Below are 15,597 nucleotides of genomic sequence, written 5' to 3'. Positions count from 1 at the left end.
AGGAGAGAGTGGAGCACATCCAGTTAGGCTGGTGGTGATGGCCTGGGGATTACAGGTCAGGCTTGATGATCTGGTGGCCCCTTCTGGCCTTGAACTCTGACTCAATGACTCTATTGGTGGGGGTGGTCCCCTTCCCCATGCTGAAGGAGCTGTGGCCCTCAGCAGGATTTGGGGGAGGAAGATGCAAGAAGGGAAGTATATGCTATGACAGGAGTCAGGTCCCCTGCCTAGCTGTGATTTTGCACCTACATTGACCAGCTACATATGAAGTCCACTGAGAGCCCCCTAGAGTGATAGGTAGAAACTGAATGTGAATCCTCTGCCACCCTGCTGAGAAAAAGTGGCACCCAGTTGCGTGCTGGGCTGGGTCCCAGGGTACAATACCTTCTTTGAGTTTGGACCAATAACTGAGGCCCTGCGAAGCTGAGGGACATTCAGGTCACATGTGAAATGGGTCCCACCAGGGATGACAAGGGCTGGCTGGTGGCTCCTGCAGAGAAACAGCCTGCCTGCCTCCTAGAGGCATCCTGCTGGCAGCGATTAAGAAAGCAGCCCTGCATGGTCCCAATCTTGCAAGCTGCTGCCCTTTCAGGCTACTCTTTTCCAGGTATGGCTCAAATGCCAGCAACCGTCAGACTGTATCCACTAACCCAGCACCCTTCAGCCCAGGTGTGGTAGCACGGAGCTTTAGGCCATGGTCAGGAGTCTGTACTCACACTGCTCAGTCTGCTGCCTTTCACCCTGGTGAGTAAAGTCCTGCCTACGAGCGCAGGCCAGAGTGGCTGGGGCAGCCTTGAACTGACTCTGGTCATTCTGGTTTCAGAGTAGCAGCCATGTTAGTCTGTATCCGCAAAAAGAAAAGGAGGACTTGTGGCACCTTAGAGACTAAGAAATTTATTTGAGCATAAGCTTTTGTGAGCTACAGCTCACTTCATTCTGGGGATTGCAGGGGGCTGAGCAGCTGCAGCTGGTACCTTAAGGCCCTCATAAAGTCTTACAAGGCTCAATCTTGTCCTCTTCCAGCACTTCTGTGGGGCCATGAGATGCCGCAGCTTGATGTCAGCTATTGGCCCCCCAGCTTTCCATCCCCCCAGTAATCGCAGTTGTCACAGAGATGCTCTGGAGCCTGCAGGAAGAGGGGAGCTGGGTGAGACGCTCTCCTTGGGGTGGCATGTGCACTCTCATTCTCAATGGCTTCACTGCCTCCTGTTCCGTCCTGCTGGGGCAGGGTATCCTTAACTGCCACCAACTTGACTTAGCAGTGCTTGGGGTTGGAGTCGAAGACTGCAGCTGGAGGGCCGGGGAGGGGATGAGGTTCTGCTCCTATTGCAGGGTGGGGGTTGGGCTGTGGTCCCTGTGAGGGCTGGGGCCAAAGCCCTTACCAGCAAGTGTAACATCCCCAAAGGTTGTAGGGATGGAGCACTGGTATGGCCCCTCCATTGTGGATGCTGCTCTGTTAGTGACATGTCCAAGTTGGGGGTGGAGCCATGGGAGCCTGGGGGGGGCTCATAATGTGGGGGTGGAGCCATGGTGTGGGTGGGGCTGTGGAGTGGGTGGGGCCTGTGCAATGACTGCCCAGTTGCCTGGTGTCCATTGTTGTGGGCGTGTCTGAGCACAATCAGCAGCATAAAGTGGCCCAGGTGGGAGGAGTGGGAGAGATCAGAGCCCCATGGCTGACTCCACTCTACCCCCCTCACTGCCCTGTGGCCTTATCAATGCTGCCAACCGCTACCTGAGCGCCGAACCCTTCCGCTTCCAGGTGGTGGCCACAGGCTCGGTGCTGCGGCTCCGCCAGGTCTGGATGCTGCGCTTCATGCCCTCACAGGGAGCCGGGGCTGCCGGGCAGGCCGAGGAGAGCGGGCAGAGGGTGCATCTGCTCAGCTCCCTGCAGCGCTTCCTGGCGGCCGATCCCAACGGCAAAGTCACCTGTGACCAGGAGAGCCCGGGCCCGGGTGCTCTCTTCCTGCTGCGGCAGTACCCAGATGGCAAGGTGTGCAAACTCCACACACGCACCCCCGAACTCCCCATTGCCCCCCACCCCAGGCACCAGCTCCATTGAGCCTGGGCCTCCCTCCTGCTGCGGCAGCACCTGGAGGGCAAGGTATGAGCCCCCAACTGCTCCCGCACCTTGCAGCCCATCTGAAGGTAAAGCCTGCAGCTCCCTGCCCTCCCTATGGGCAATCCCCCAGCACACCACCTAGGGGGACCTGACAGCTGTGGGAGGAGCAAAGCTGGGTGGGGCTCAGCTGGCAAATATCATCCAAGCCAAGGGGCTCCCCGTGGCTCAGTGGGGGTCCTTGCACTGAGCCGGGACATGCGGGAGTGCAGATGTCAAGTCAGAATTCACTCTCCCACCAAGCAATCTCTGTGCTCTGGCCAAGGCCTTAGGGGCACCACCCTATATTGGAGAGTGGCCATGGCCTCAGCCCACCAGTAGTGGGTCTCTACAGCACAGGAGGGGTGGGGTCATCCCAGTCCCCCCCCACCATTAGTGAGTTGGGAAGGAAGTTTGTCCTGTGCCTGCTCAGATCCTCTACCCTGCAGCCACCAGGGGGCCACCCATCCCCCAAGACATCCCCCCTTTCCGGGGGCCGAGTTGCTGTGTCCCTATGGCGTAAATCCCTGGTTGGAGGTGACTGGGTGCTCCCTGGGGGCCGCTCGGCTCGGGGCTGCTCTTAGGGCGCTGGGCCCACTGTAAGCTCCGGGGAGGGGGAGGAACTTTTTGCCTCCAGGCCAGTGGCTGGAGTCTGGCTGGGGCTGGTAGTGACCGAAAGCCTTCCCCCGGGCTGGCTGCTGAGGGGTCTGGGGCAGATAAGGGGTACACATCTCAACCTGGTGGCCCAGTGGGGCAGGCGCCCACGTCTCAGATGCCGTGGCTGGGAGCCTCGGAACAAGCCACGAGGCTGGCGGGGGGCGGGGAGGGGGGTGGAGCTCCTGAGCTGGGACTGACTGAGTCGCTTTGGATGTGGGCTGAAGCAGAGCCAGGGACAACGATGGCTCAGGGGTCCTGGGGTCAAGAGGGTCCTGCCCATGGGTCGGGCGGAGCCAGGGGCTGAAGAGCAGGCAGACGACGAGCCGTCAAAGCTCACGTGTCAGCACCGACAGAGGGACCCAGCTGGGGGCGCTGCTGTGCTCTACGGCCCAGACATCCCCTCCTCAGACATAGGGGCCCTGAGGATTTCCCACCTTCACTTTACCAAGGAAATGGGGGAATCCCACAGCTCCCTGGTCCCACTGCAGCCCAGGTGGGAGAGGTCTACGTACCCCTCTCCTGGGCCCTCTTCCAGCTGGCCCGGCCCCTCTGGCTCCTGAGCGTGGCTCATGTGGCAATGGTGGCTTCTCTCCTCCATGTGCCGACACACCCAGGTTTCCCTCTGGCTCCTGCCAGGCTCCCACATGCACACCGGGGCCCTGGATTGCTGTGCTGGGGGCTGCACAGGAGGAGCCAGCTCTGCCCCCTGAGGCATGCTGGCACCGGCCCCTCCTTGCTTGGGCGTGTGCCCTGCCCACAGGGAAGAGCCGCCTGTGCCCGCCCCCACCCTGGCACTGACTGGCTGCCCCTCCCGGCAGGTGTCCCTGCAGTGCGAGCTCTCCCAGCGCTACCTGGGTGGGGCCGAGGACAACGTCACCTGCTTTGCCCAGACGGTGAGTGAGGGCGAGAAGTGGAGCCTGCACCTGGCCCAGCACCCCAACGGGCACATGCTGAACCTCGGCAAGCAGCGCTACATGCGCTGTGACCAGCAGAGCGGGCACATGCCCTGCGACCGCGATCTGCCCTGGGGGCCCGAGGCCGTCATCACCCTCCACTTCGACCTCAAAGGTGGGCAGCCCCTCCTTGCTGCCTCCGGGGCGCTCTGCCCTGCTGGGGTGGGGGAGCTGAGGGCAGGTACTGGAGAGTAAGGGGGATAGGGAGCAGGTGGGGGGGGAAGGTGTTGGGTGTGGGGTGGGTGCCATGTGGGAGCAGATCACAGAGGAGGGGGAAGATGTGAGCAGGGGAGTGGGGCATTGGGCGCTGTGGTGGGTGGGTAAGGATCTGAGGGTGCAAGGAAGGATGTGGGAAGCCAGGGTACTGGGGTGGGATGGGGAATGTAGGTGTAGATGAGGTGGGGTGCATGCTGGCCTGTTGCATGTGCCCCACAGCATCACTGGGATTGCCAGTGGCTCGGATACCATACAGCTGGGAGAGCTGTTAGCCCAGCGGCACTGGGCCATGGTGCCCCAGTGCCGGGGTGACTCTTTCTCTAATGTTGCCTTCCTGCCCTGTCTCTAGAGAGGAAGTATGGGCTGTGGAGCGGGGCTGGGAGCCTGCTGGCTGCCGACGGCTCACTACAGGCCGAGCTGTCCCCTCAAACACTTTACTCCCTGGAGCTGCGGGGTGGCCTGCTGGCCCTGCGGGACGCAGATGGCAGGTACCTGACCGGGAGGGAGAACACCGTCAAGACCTTCAAGACGGACAAGCCAGGGCGCGACGAGTTCTTTGCTCTGGAGCCCAGCGCTGCACAGGTCTCGCTGCGCACCTTCACCGGGGGCCACTTTGTCTGCTGCAGGCCGGGTGAGTGGGGCAGGATGGGGAACCCAGTGCTGCACCCAGATGGCACCACCTGCCCTGCTGCTATTGCCACTCCAGACCCGCCCCCGCTCTGGGCTGCTCTCCGGACGGGCAGCACATGCTGCAGCAGGAGAGGACCTGGCAGCCAGACTCCATGTACTCTGGGGCATGCGGCACATAGAAAGCCTAGTAGTTGCAGCACTGGACTGGGACTAGATCTGGGTTCATTTCCTGGCTCCCTGTGGGACCTAGCTCAAGTCACTGCGTCTCTCTAGGCCTTTGTTCCCTATTTGCAAAATGGAGATAATGTTCCTTCCTTTGTCCTCCGTTTGTGTAGTGAAACAGTCAGATCTGCAGGGCAGGGACTGTGACTGTGTCTGTACAGCCCCTAGCACAATGGGGCCTGATCTTGGTTCAGGCCCCTATTGTTATCTGTTGTCAAGGTTCGTTCCCCACTCTGAACTCCAGCGTACAGATGTGGGGACCTGCATGAAAAAACCCCTAAGCTTATTTTTACCAGCTTAGATTAAAACTTCCCCAAGGTACAAACTATTTTGCCTTTTGTCCCTGGACCTTATTGCTGCCACCACCAAGCGTCTAACAAAAATAACAGGGAAAGTGCCCACTTGGAAACGTCTTTCCCCCAAAATCCCCCCAAGCCCTACACCCCCTTTCTTGGGGAAAGCTTGATAAAAATCCTCACCGATTTGCATAGGTGAACACAGACCCAAACCCTTGGATCTTAAGAACAATGCAAAAGCAATCAGGTTCTTAAAAGAAGAATTTTAATTAAAGAAAAAGTAAAAGAATCACCTCTGTAAAATCAGGATGGTAAATACCTTACAGGGTAATCAGATTCAAAACATAGAGAATCCCTCTAGGCTAAACCTTAAGTTACAAAAAGACACAAAAACAGGAATATACATTCCATTCAGCACAGCTTATTTTATCAGCCATTTAAACAAAACAGAATCTAACGCATATCTAACTAGATTGCTTATTGACCCTTTACAGGAGTTCTGACCTGCATTCCTGCTCTGGTCCCAGCAAAAGACAACACAGACAGAGAGAACCCTTTCTCCACCCCCCCACCTGCCCCTAGCTTTGAAAGTATCTTGTCTCCTCATTGGTCATTGTGGTCAGGTGCCAGCGAGGTTATCTTAGCTTCTTAACCCTTTACAGGTGAAAGGGTTTTTCCTCTGGCCAGGAGGGATTTAAAGGTGTTTACCCTTCCCTTTATATTTATGACATTGGTTCGGCCCCTATTGTTATCTGTATTACACTACGGAGTGATCTGAATTCTGCAGCTAAATCGGTGGTCTCTGACAAAGATGCAAGTCATTTGCAATATTGTACCCAGTGAATACAGAAATCTGCATTGTGTTGTTTCTTTTGTGTAAAGCATTGTACACCGGGCTGCCCCCACATGTTGAACACGGGCCCATGGGGTTTGGCATTGACAGATAGTCAGTAAGTTTTGTGGTTAACAGTCCGTCTAGCTGTCGGATATGCTGGCACCTCCTTTCCTAGCTGTTGTTTCAGGCTGTCTGCCTGTAGCCTCAGGCAGGTGTCCCTTTGTTAATTACCCTCCATTCATATTTTAAACGGGGCTCTGCATTATGTGGGCAGCCACAGTCTGCCAGTTAGCCCTTGGGATCTCTTCACAGAGCCAACATATCCCCATGTGCTGTGGGGAATGGAAGTTGCCGTGACTGGAGTAGGTCCGGCTGCAGCCAGCAGAGGGCAGCAGCAATACACATACTAGCCCTTCTGGGCCATGGGGGAGGGCGTTATTGACTCTCCGGGCTGGCACCATGCTGCCCGTCCTGTTACCATGCATCTCTTGCTGCCCACAGGGGCTGACATCTATGCCAACGCCATGTCCGTTGGCAACACGGAGATTTTCCAGCTGCTGCTGAATGATGTCACCAAGCAGGCCTGCTTTCGCAGCTCCTCCGGCACCTACCTCGCCGTGGTGAGTGTGGCCGGAGCCAGGGGATTGGCACAGATCCCCCAATGGGGGGAGATCGACAGAACCACCGACTTTGTCCTGCAGCGCGTTGCCTGCCACGGTGCAGCTCTGCGATCCACCAGCAGGGGTGAACACATCCCTGGGACTGAGGGATGTAGGCAACTGCCAGCACAGGGCAGGCTGGCCCTGGCTCTCCCCTGCCCTGCTATCCAATCCCAACTGCTAGAGTGTGCCCCATTCCAGGAGTGGCCAATTGAGAGGGTGTCAGCAGGTTAGGGGTTAAACCCCCTTCCTTAGGGGTCTGGGCAGGAGGGCTTTGAATCTTGGTCCCTCTGTCCCTCCTCTGCCCAGCCCTGTGCCCAGCTGGTGCCCTCCTTAGCCCTGCCCCAGAGCTATGTTTGCCCCTCTCCTAGCGGGGCGTCAGATGGTGACAGGGGAACATGGCTCCAGGGTAGGGTGACAGACAGCAAATATGAAAAATCGGGACGGGGGTGGGGGGTAATAGGAGCTTATATAAGAAAAAGACCCAAAAATCAGGACATCTGGTCACCCTACTCCAAGGACTGGGCCTGTGGCCAGACTCCCGCTGGGAGCTGGAGCAGCTCCTGATCCCCCCAAAGGAGGAGCGTGAGAGCTGAGCACCCGCCCTGCCCTGTAATGCTGCCTCCTTGCAGGGCCCCAACGACTCTGTGGTCAGCACCAGCACCCACGACAAGGGGGTCTGGTTCTCACTCCAGTACCAGGAGCAGAGGGTGACGCTGCGAATGGCTGACGGCAGACAAGTGGCCACCAGGCCCAACGGGCAGCTGCTGCTGGTGCCCGAGGCAGCAGGTAGGGGCAGGGTGCAGCCGATACCCCTAATCAGGGACGGGGGTTGGCAATGCGATAGAGGCCCTTTCTCCTCACTGCCCCACGCTTCCCATCCAGCCCCGCGGCGGTGCTGATAAATCCCTCCCATGCAGTGGCTGTTCTGGGACTCACGTGACATGAGGTCAGGGTATCTCAGTGCCAGTGATCTGGGGAGGTGGAAACTGGGCTAACTGCCCCCCTTGGCTGCAGCCAGGGTTTGCCCTGGCCTTGGAGCAGGGTCCTGGAGCAGGGTCCAAGCCTGCCCTGCAAGGAGAGTGTCCATTTCCAGGGCTTGCTCTCCAGCAGCAATGGTGATTTTGGGTACACAGAAGCTTTGGTTTCTCCGCTCGATCCCTGCCCTGGAGGGGTGGGACAGAAGGAGGGTCCAGGGCCCTACTCTGAAGCGTCACCTACCCCCATTCCCCCTATCCCCCCCCATATACCAAAGGGATGGTTCTCAGCAGCAGCCCCTCCTGACCTGACTTGACTGAGCTTTGGCCCTTTCTGCCTCCGCACAGCACCTCTGCAGGGCCGGTAGCCTCCATCCCGAGCCCCATGTGGGGCCAGCTGGAGCTAACGCAGCCTGCTGGGATCTGTGCCCTCAGGCAAGAAGGAGGAGTTCCTGCTGCTGCTGGTGAACCGGCCCCTGCTGATCCTGCAGAGCGAGGCTGGCTTCGTGGGGCTGTTCCCCGGGACGCAGCGCCTGGACGGGAACCGGCCAGCCTACGACGCCAGCACCCTGACGCTCAGCGAGGACGGCTTCTGCCACTTCAGAGTCGGTGCGGCATGGGGTTCCTGCCAGGGGCTTGGGCGTGGAGACGCCAGGAGGCTGGGGATACAATGGGCTGGGGAGTACTAGGCATGGGGGGGTACCAGGGTATCCATGCCAGGGGCTGGACTGTGGGGGTGCAGGGTGATGAGGATGTGCAGGCACTGGGGTATCCCTGGGGATGGGGGTGCTAGGGGATCCCCACTGGAGGGGGGAGAAGGGGCCCCTGGCCATGTCTTAGGAAGTGGGGTTGCCCAGGGTACCCCTGCCCAGGCTGGAAATGCCCTCCTCCGTCATGGGGACACAGTCAATGAATTGCTGAAGGCCCCCAGCTCCTCCCCTTCCCATCTGGTGCAGTAGCCAACACTCCAGAGGAAAGGGGGAAGCGCCCCCTGCCTCTCCCATAATCCTTCGAGGAGCAGAGTCCATGCTGGCCCCAGCTAGTGTCCGCTCTGCAGCAAGGTTCTGGTGTGCATCTCCTGGAGTGATTCCACCCGTAACATCCTGCGGAAGCCTCCCTAGGTTAACATGCACCCAAGTGTGCCTTTCACGCTGGCTACCCCCTCCGCCATGATCCTCATGTCACCTGGCCCTAACTGCCCCCTTTTGCCTGCAGCCAACAAGTACTGGAGCCTGGACAAGGACGGGCTGGTCATGGCGAGTGAAGACCACCCCAGCAACTTCTCCCTCCAGTTCGTCTCCTCCAGCTGCCTCGTGCTCAAGGCTCCCAACAAGAAGTACCTGGTGGTGGAGGCGGGGGGCCGTCTGTGGGCAGGGGCCTCAGACGCAGCCTCTGCCACACCCTTCCGCTACTGAGGGTTGCTAGCCCCTGAAATAAACTTCTCTTCCACTGTCTCAGCCGTTGCCAGCCTATTGCTGGGACCCCTCCCCTCTTGCTGCCACCCAGTCATTGCCCATCTCTCCTCACTATCAGTATCCCTCCTGCTAACTGGCTGGGCTGGGGCAAACAGTGCAGGCTGGCATGGGCCTGGCCTGCCACCTGGAGCCGGCTGTTGGGAGGAGATGTGGCCCATGGGGAGGGAGGCGAGTTAATGGGGCTTCTCCAAGCCAGAGCAGAGAGCATTCATATGCTCTGAAGTGGGAGCAGGTGGCTGTTGCTGCCCTCTAGTGGACCAGGGAGGGAGGTGACTTCTTGCTGCCCCCTGGGGGAAGCCCTACTCTAATGAAAAGGCTCCAGGCAGCAGCAGTAGCAGAAAAATAAATATTTATTGGAAAATAGTATTGATTCGGAGGGTGCGAGAGGAGGGGAAAAAGTGCCACGAGTCACTGCAAACAACACTGAATCTGGGGGAGTGGGCGTAAGCACCTCCCCATCGGTCACTGCACACATGCGACAGGCAGGAGCTTATTAATACTTACGGGGGGCCCTGGGTGTCTGCCCCTCCGCCCCCATGCTGAAATGGGAGGACACAGCAGGTGCAGGCATGATCCCTGGGGGTGTGGTCTGGGCCAGGGGCCACCTGGCCTTGTGTGCGTGGGCTCGAACAAACTCTAAGCCCTGGCTGTAGGGGCCAGAATGGGATCCATGACAGCTCCCAGCAGCCTCTTCGCCCCCTTTCCCCCCCAATGCCTGGCAGGTGGGGGAGGGCGGTGCCTGCAGCGGGTGAGTGATGCCTGGGCACATGGAATGGCTGCTTCATGAGGCGACAGGTCTGGGATGCGAGTTACAGTCTCTCTCCAAGTCACTGGGCACACCAGCGGTGGCTTCCTGCCCAGGAGGGGCTGATGTGGAATGAGGCTGTGGCTGGGTCTAGCTCTGCTCCAAGGGGCTGGGACGCTGCCATCAGACCAGCTGTGGAGGGAGGGAATGCGTGGCCTCGGTCCCAGGCACTGGGGCAATGCGTAGCTTTGTCTGGCCCAGAACAGCCTGGATGGAGCCTTAGTACGAGTCCACCCTAGAGGGAGATAAACAGGAGAGAGCCTGGCCGTCAATAGCAGCCTCTCCAACCCCACCCTGCACAGGGCTCTGGCTGGGGGGAGCTTCCCTCACATCCCTGGGCAACCCTGTCACCCCAACTGCTTCCCCACCCTCCCATGAATCTGTCCTCGTAGTGGGGAGAGGCAGCCAATCAGAGGAGAGGAGTGCAGATGAGGAAACCGAGGAGGGCAGTCAGGAATGGCACCCAGGAGTCCTGATCCCCAGGCATGTGCATGAGCCGCTTGCCCAGCCTTTCCTGTTTGTATCATCAGCGTTTTCTCTCCCCACTTTCCCTCCCTCACCCTTTTTCCACCACAGCCTCCCTCTTTGCCCATTACCTAGTTATTCCCACACTTCCACTAGCCCAGAAATGGTCCAGTCTCCCCCTGTCCCAGTGCTTTTTCACCCCTTGGATCCTGTCTCCCTCCCCATCCCAGCTCCTCCCCTGCCCCATGTTACCCCTCCAGACCCTGCCCACACCTGCTCAGTCTCCCACTGCATCCAGTGTTGCTGCTTCTCAGGGCAGGAAGGGGCGGGGGTTGGGTACCTGGAGAAGGAGGCCAGGGTGAGGATGCCCAGGAGCAGCTCGACGGCGTAGAAGAGCAGCAGGATGGCATTGAGAATGGCCTCCAGCCGCAGGGCGTAGGTCTGCAGCAGCAGGTAATAGGCCGCCATCACTGCCGCTGGGAATGTCAAGGCCAGGCTGATGGAGAGCGGCACCTTCCGCTGGCACAGGTTCCCCTTGGAGCCTGCCATGTGGCACAATTAGTAAGGCAACTGATCCCTACCCTGCAGCCAGTCACGCATGCAGCTTCCTGGAGGGGCACGACTGTGGGGACAGACTGCTGGGGGATTGGGATATGGAGCCTATCCCCTCTAGGACACAGGCTCCAATCCAGCCCAAGGGCAGGGAATGGGACATGGAGCCTTTCCTCTCTAGGGCTCTGGCTCCAATCTGGCCCCGGTCCAGGGACCTGGATGGCTCAGGCAAAGAGCTCTTCAGCTCAAGGCACTGATCCATCTCCAAGCTGAGTGAGCAAAAGTCAGTCATGTGCTGGCTGCTTGGCGGCCCAGTGAAATCAGGCACCAGTCCAGCCCTCTCAGAGGTGTTTGCCCGCAAGGGACTGCTTGCCCTGTTGTTTCAGAATTGGCTGTTAATCTTAGGCACTCACCAAAAAATATCCGAGTGACTTCAATGCCGAGGTAGAGGAAGAGCATGACAAGATCCAGGGCCAGGTTGGCAGAGGGGTATGGTAATAGCAGCCCTGTGAACACAAGTCACCTGTTTCAGGAGGAGTGCAAGGCCCCCAAACCCACTTTCTGGCATGTCACTGTCTCTCACCCAGGACAGGCTCCTAAGGAAGAGGAGATGGCCGTGAACAGCTAGTTGTTCTCAACCTGAAGGCCTTCCTCCAGGGACAGCAAGTCTGGTGGAGAGCCCCAGAGAGGTGCCAGCAGGACCACAGAAATGCAATGCAGAGAGAGGCTCATCTAACAGGTCCTGGCCCTTGCTCAGCATCAGAGCCAAATGCTAATGGCTTCCTCTTACTCCTCCTCCCACCAGACGCAGCCCTACAACGGGCTGGGAGTGGCTGAAACGCATGCATGGGCTGAGAGGCATGAGGGTCTTGGGTAGAATAAGTCAGCTGGCACTCCACTGGACTTGTCCTGCCTGCCTTGCCCTCAGTCAAGTGGCACTTGATGGCACAGCACAGCGGGCAGCCCTAGTGATCTGAAATGGAGGCTGGAATGGCAGCGGAGGGAACTCACCTTTATAGATGAATATGAAGATCTCCAGGAGGAAGTAAGTGGCATAATACCATCCATTGAGGAAGAGCAGGATTTCCAGGGGTGTAGAGGAGAGCTGGCGGCCTAGGGGATGGGCAGATGAACAGCATGAATGGGCGAGGTGCTGCTCCCCATGCAGGCCTGCCGCCCTCATTCTTCCCCACAAAGGGGGCAGAGGAAGCCAGAAGGGCCTGAGCTGCATTAACCCCTAACTCCCCATGGGAGCCCCGTCCTTGTAGGATGAGGGATTGTCTGTCTCTCTGAGATAGGATGAACACAAGGGACTGACTCAGAGGATAGGTGGTCAAGGTACTGGCCTCGATCCCTTCCCAGCTCTGCAACAGGCTCCTTGCATGACCCTGGTCAAGCCACTAAGCACAGACTTACAAAGAGATGTAGGCACCTAAAGATGTAGACAGGTGCCCACCTGCCTCTTTAGGCACCTCAAAATCTGACCCCGAGTCTCTCTGGGCCTCAGTTTCCCATCTGTAAAATGAGGATAAGAATCCTTCCTTTCTCCCAGCTTTTGTCTAGTTTGTTTCACGGGGACAGGGGCTGGTTCTCGCAATGCATTAGTGCAGCACAATGGAGCCCTGGTCTCAGCTGGGGCTGCTGGGTGCTATTGTGATTTCACAGCATCTAAGGCCAGAAAGGATCACTGAGTCTGACCTCCTGTATAGCACAGGTTGCCAAGTTACCCCAGAGGCTGGGTGAGCTGCCACTTGGAGCTGACCTCACTTCTGGCATGAGTCCAGTAATGTGTTTGACTAAAGCATCTTCCAGAGAGGTGATGTGAATCCCCCTTTTCCCTGGGTCATTTTTGCCCGTGGTCTGTCCCCTCACTGTTGGGAACATGGGCCTACTGTCTAATTTTAATTTGTCCAGCTTCAGCTTCCAGTGGTCAGCTCTTCTCTGCTAGAAGCAGGCAGTGTGGGTCTCTAAGCCTCTCCACTTTCTGTCTGCAAGCAGGAGCTTTCCCCACTATATTTTGGTTTTTCTCCCTCTGCTTGGAGCCACTCTTGGCAGGAAGAGGATTTCTGAGAACAGGACAGTGGTATTTAAAAAGAAAACCTGGCAGGGCAGCAGGTCCAGCTAAGATCAAAGAGCTCCCGCACATGCCCAGCTGCACAGTAGGGTGCCATCTGCCCCACTTTACAGCTGGGTGTCAGGCAGCAAGGAGTGAAATTCAGCAGCAGGAGCTGGTTTTGCAGACTCTCCAAGCCGGCTGTTCCTAGTTGCTTGGTGCTTCAGGCCAAAGTGAAACACTGACTCCAACAGCAGTGATGTGGCAGACAAGCTGTCAGCTGTGTGGGCTGGTCTTTCAGCAGCAGAACATGATGTTTTGGAAGTAACAAGCCAGAGACCCATGGCTGTTGTCTTCTGTTCTGACTGGGGTGAAATAAAGTTCCCAGGAATATGTCTGTAAAGGGTGGATTCTCTGTGACTTTAAGTATTTAAACCACAATTTGAGGACTTCAGTAACTCAGCCAGAGGTTAGGGGTCTATTTCAGGAGTGGGTGGGTGGGTGGGTGAGGTTCTGTGGCCTGCAATGTGCAGGGGGTCAGACTAGATCAGGGGTGGGGAAACTACGGGCCAGAGGCCATATGAGGCCCTTCAAATGTTTTAATCTGGCCCTCGAGCTTCCGCCAGGGAGCGGGGTGTGAAACTTGGCCCATCCTGGACTAGATGATCATGATGGTCCCTTCGGACCTTAAAGTCTATAAGATGACAGAACCCTGTAGTAAGCGGTGTTTTCAAGGTACCGATCGATTGTAATCAGGTTTGTGATGAGAATGGATCTTAGTGCCAAAGCTAACGCTGCCTGACTCCTGACTGTTTTCATCCCAGCCCCTGCTGGCTGTAGCTCTGTACTTTGCATTGAGGCTTCCAGGCCTGGGCTCTGAGGGCAAGCTGCTTTTCAGCACCCTTTGAGCCAGCTGGGGGCAGTGGATCTGGGTGGGGAGGTGCCCGGTGCTTTCCTGAGAGATAAAATCTGCTCATTTTGTTTTTAAGCCAGCTCCTGAAGGTCCAGGAGGGGGCGATTGGGCAGGGACACCCTCTCCATCACCACCTGGGGAGATAGGCTTGGAGGCAATCAGGGGGAAACAGGGCTGGGGGGGGCACAGTTCCGTCCATGGGGTGGGGGAAGGGGGGCAGGTGGCCCCCCTGGGATGGAGTGGGGGAAGGGACGTGTCCCCCCCCCCCCGTGGAGGGGAAGGTCAAGGACCCTTCCCGCGAGAACGGGGTCACGTGGCAGCCCCAGGGTGGTCAGGGAAGTGGGGGGTCACGTGGCACCCCATGTAGAAGGTGGGGCAGGGGGACGTGCGCCCCCGAAGGTGGGGATAGGGAGGAGGTCACGTGTCTTTCCCGCAAGGATTAGGAGTCACGTGGCACAGCTCCCCCCCGGAATTGCCCCCCAGGGATGTTGCCGCCCCGTGCTCGGTGAAGGCTCTTGGGGAGGGTGTCCCACGCACTGGGCTGGAGGGGGGAGGAGGGAAATCCGGGATCCCCTCCCCCAGTCCCGCACTTACTTCTGGGCGCCATCTTCCATCTCCATGGAAACTGCCATCCAGCGCCATCGCTTCCGGGAACGCGGGAGGGGGAAGCGGAAGTGCGGGGCCAGAGCGGCTCGCGCCGCTCCATCCGGCTCAGCCCCGCGGCTCGATGGTGCGGGAGGACCCGCCGGGCCTGAGCAGCGAGGGCTACGTTGGGTGGCGGAGGCAGGTACCCCGGGCTGGGGCTCTGCGTAAAGCTCCAGCTCCCGGAGTCCCGACATCTCTGCTCGCCTTGCTCTCCAGCCAGCCCAGGGCCCCCCGAGCCGTGGGCGGCCCCCGGGGGGCCTGCAGGCTCAGACGCCCCCCCAGTGATTATTGGCTTAACACCTGGGTTCGACGCCCCTCTCCTGTCTGCGCGGCTCGTTCCCTTTGCCCACCCGCAGCTGGCGACATTGCGATGCTCCCCCGGCCTCTTGCCTCCAGGAGCTGGGGGTTTATGGCGAGACTTGGCAACGCTGCCATTGGCTCCTCCTCCTGTCCGGGGGCTGATGGTTAATATTGGGGGCCTCATAGTCCCCAAACGACCCCTGGCACCGCTTCCCAATGATGCCCTGCACCTGCCTTCAGCACCCTGACCCACAGACCATACAGGTGATTTGGAAATATCCCTCCCCCTGCATTGGTGTAATCCCCATTGCTCACCAGTGACCCCCACATTCCCTTCCCCTATGCAGAATAGCTGGTTCACTGTCCGACCTCGTCCGCTCAGCAGTGCAGGCCTGCAGCCTGTCTGGAAAAAGGAAATACCGTGGTTCTGAATCATGGAATTTATTTCTGAGTAACTCCCGAGCTGTACTCCCTCAGCTCTGATCACCACCAGACACCATCCAGGTCCCCTCCTCTGGAGCAGGCAGCTTGGAAATAAACCAATTCCGAAAACACAGCTTACTGGCAAGCTGAAGGGTTTCTCCATTCAGCTGAGAACATTAGGCTAGCAAGTGCTTCATGTTCTCGCCCCTCCAAGATTGGGGTGGCATGGGAAACAAGGGCTGTGTTATGTGGGTCTATATGTAACTCTGCCTGCCCTATGTTATGGCACTATTCCCCATACAAACTTCTACCCTAGTCTTTACCAAGACTCTGCACCCTGCCCAGCCCTCCAACACAGGCTGATGGAGGAATTCAGCAGTTGCCTATTCAGTCCATGCAGTAATGCCTACTGTGCGGTAGGAATGC

General features: G+C 58.3%; 2 protein-coding genes across 4 annotated transcripts; one reads left to right on the top strand and one right to left on the bottom strand.

Annotated features, from left to right (window-relative positions):
* The first annotated feature begins 1,669 nt into the window (after positions 1–1,669).
* LOC144266490 (fascin-like) lies at positions 1,670–8,992 on the top strand. Its single transcript, XM_077819928.1, has 7 exons — positions 1,670–1,990; positions 3,571–3,820; positions 4,271–4,552; positions 6,406–6,524; positions 7,196–7,352; positions 7,976–8,149; positions 8,756–8,992. Exons 1-7 carry the CDS (start codon positions 1,670–1,672, stop codon positions 8,953–8,955), a joined length of 1,503 nt encoding a protein of 500 aa, XP_077676054.1. The 3' UTR covers positions 8,956–8,992.
* Positions 8,993–9,356: 364 nt separating this feature from the next.
* Positions 9,357–14,478, bottom strand: TMEM216 (transmembrane protein 216). 3 transcript variants are annotated; one of them, XM_077820899.1, is made up of 6 exons: positions 14,398–14,415; positions 12,938–13,255; positions 11,849–11,950; positions 11,251–11,343; positions 10,626–10,827; positions 9,357–10,055 (listed from the first exon to the last, which is right to left on the bottom strand). In XM_077820899.1, exons 2-6 carry the CDS (start codon positions 12,981–12,983, stop codon positions 10,040–10,042), a joined length of 459 nt encoding a protein of 152 aa, XP_077677025.1. In that variant the 5' UTR covers positions 12,984–13,255; positions 14,398–14,415; the 3' UTR covers positions 9,357–10,039. The 3 variants fall into 3 exon arrangements, with proteins under 3 accessions (XP_077677025.1, XP_077677026.1, XP_077677024.1); XM_077820900.1 differs by lacking the exon at positions 12,938–13,255 and having other exon boundaries at positions 14,398–14,478; XM_077820898.1 differs by lacking the exons at positions 12,938–13,255; positions 14,398–14,415 and having other exon boundaries at positions 11,849–12,495.
* Positions 14,479–15,597: the final 1,119 nt, after the last annotated feature.

The sequence above is a fragment of the Eretmochelys imbricata genome, chromosome 6 (assembly GCF_965152235.1).
Source record: "Eretmochelys imbricata isolate rEreImb1 chromosome 6, rEreImb1.hap1, whole genome shotgun sequence".
Lineage (NCBI taxonomy): Eukaryota > Metazoa > Chordata > Testudines > Cheloniidae > Eretmochelys > Eretmochelys imbricata.
Note: the sequence above shows the minus strand (reverse complement) of the source record. Positions and strands in the feature narration are given on the sequence as shown.

Bases quoted from the DNA above. Each gene is read 5' to 3' on its own strand.
- LOC144266490 (XM_077819928.1), top strand. From the start codon at position 1,670: ATGGCTGACTCCACTCTACCCCCCTCACTGCCCTGTGGCCTTATCAAT. The intron at 3,821-4,270 runs GTGGGCAGCCCC...CCCTGTCTCTAG, and splicing joins CCTCCACTTCGACCTCAAAG to AGAGGAAGTATGGGCTGTGG. The intron at 6,525-7,195 runs GTGAGTGTGGCC...GCCTCCTTGCAG, and splicing joins CCGGCACCTACCTCGCCGTG to GGCCCCAACGACTCTGTGGT.
- TMEM216 (XM_077820898.1), bottom strand. From the start codon at position 12,068: ATGCAGCTCAGGCCCTTCTGGCTTCCTCTGCCCCCTTTGTGGGGAAGA. The intron at 11,344-11,848 runs GTGAGTTCCCTC...TTGTGTTCACAG, and splicing joins CTTCATATTCATCTATAAAG to GGCTGCTATTACCATACCCC. The intron at 10,828-11,250 runs GTGAGTGCCTAA...GCCACATGGCAG, and splicing joins AGTCACTCGGATATTTTTTG to GCTCCAAGGGGAACCTGTGC.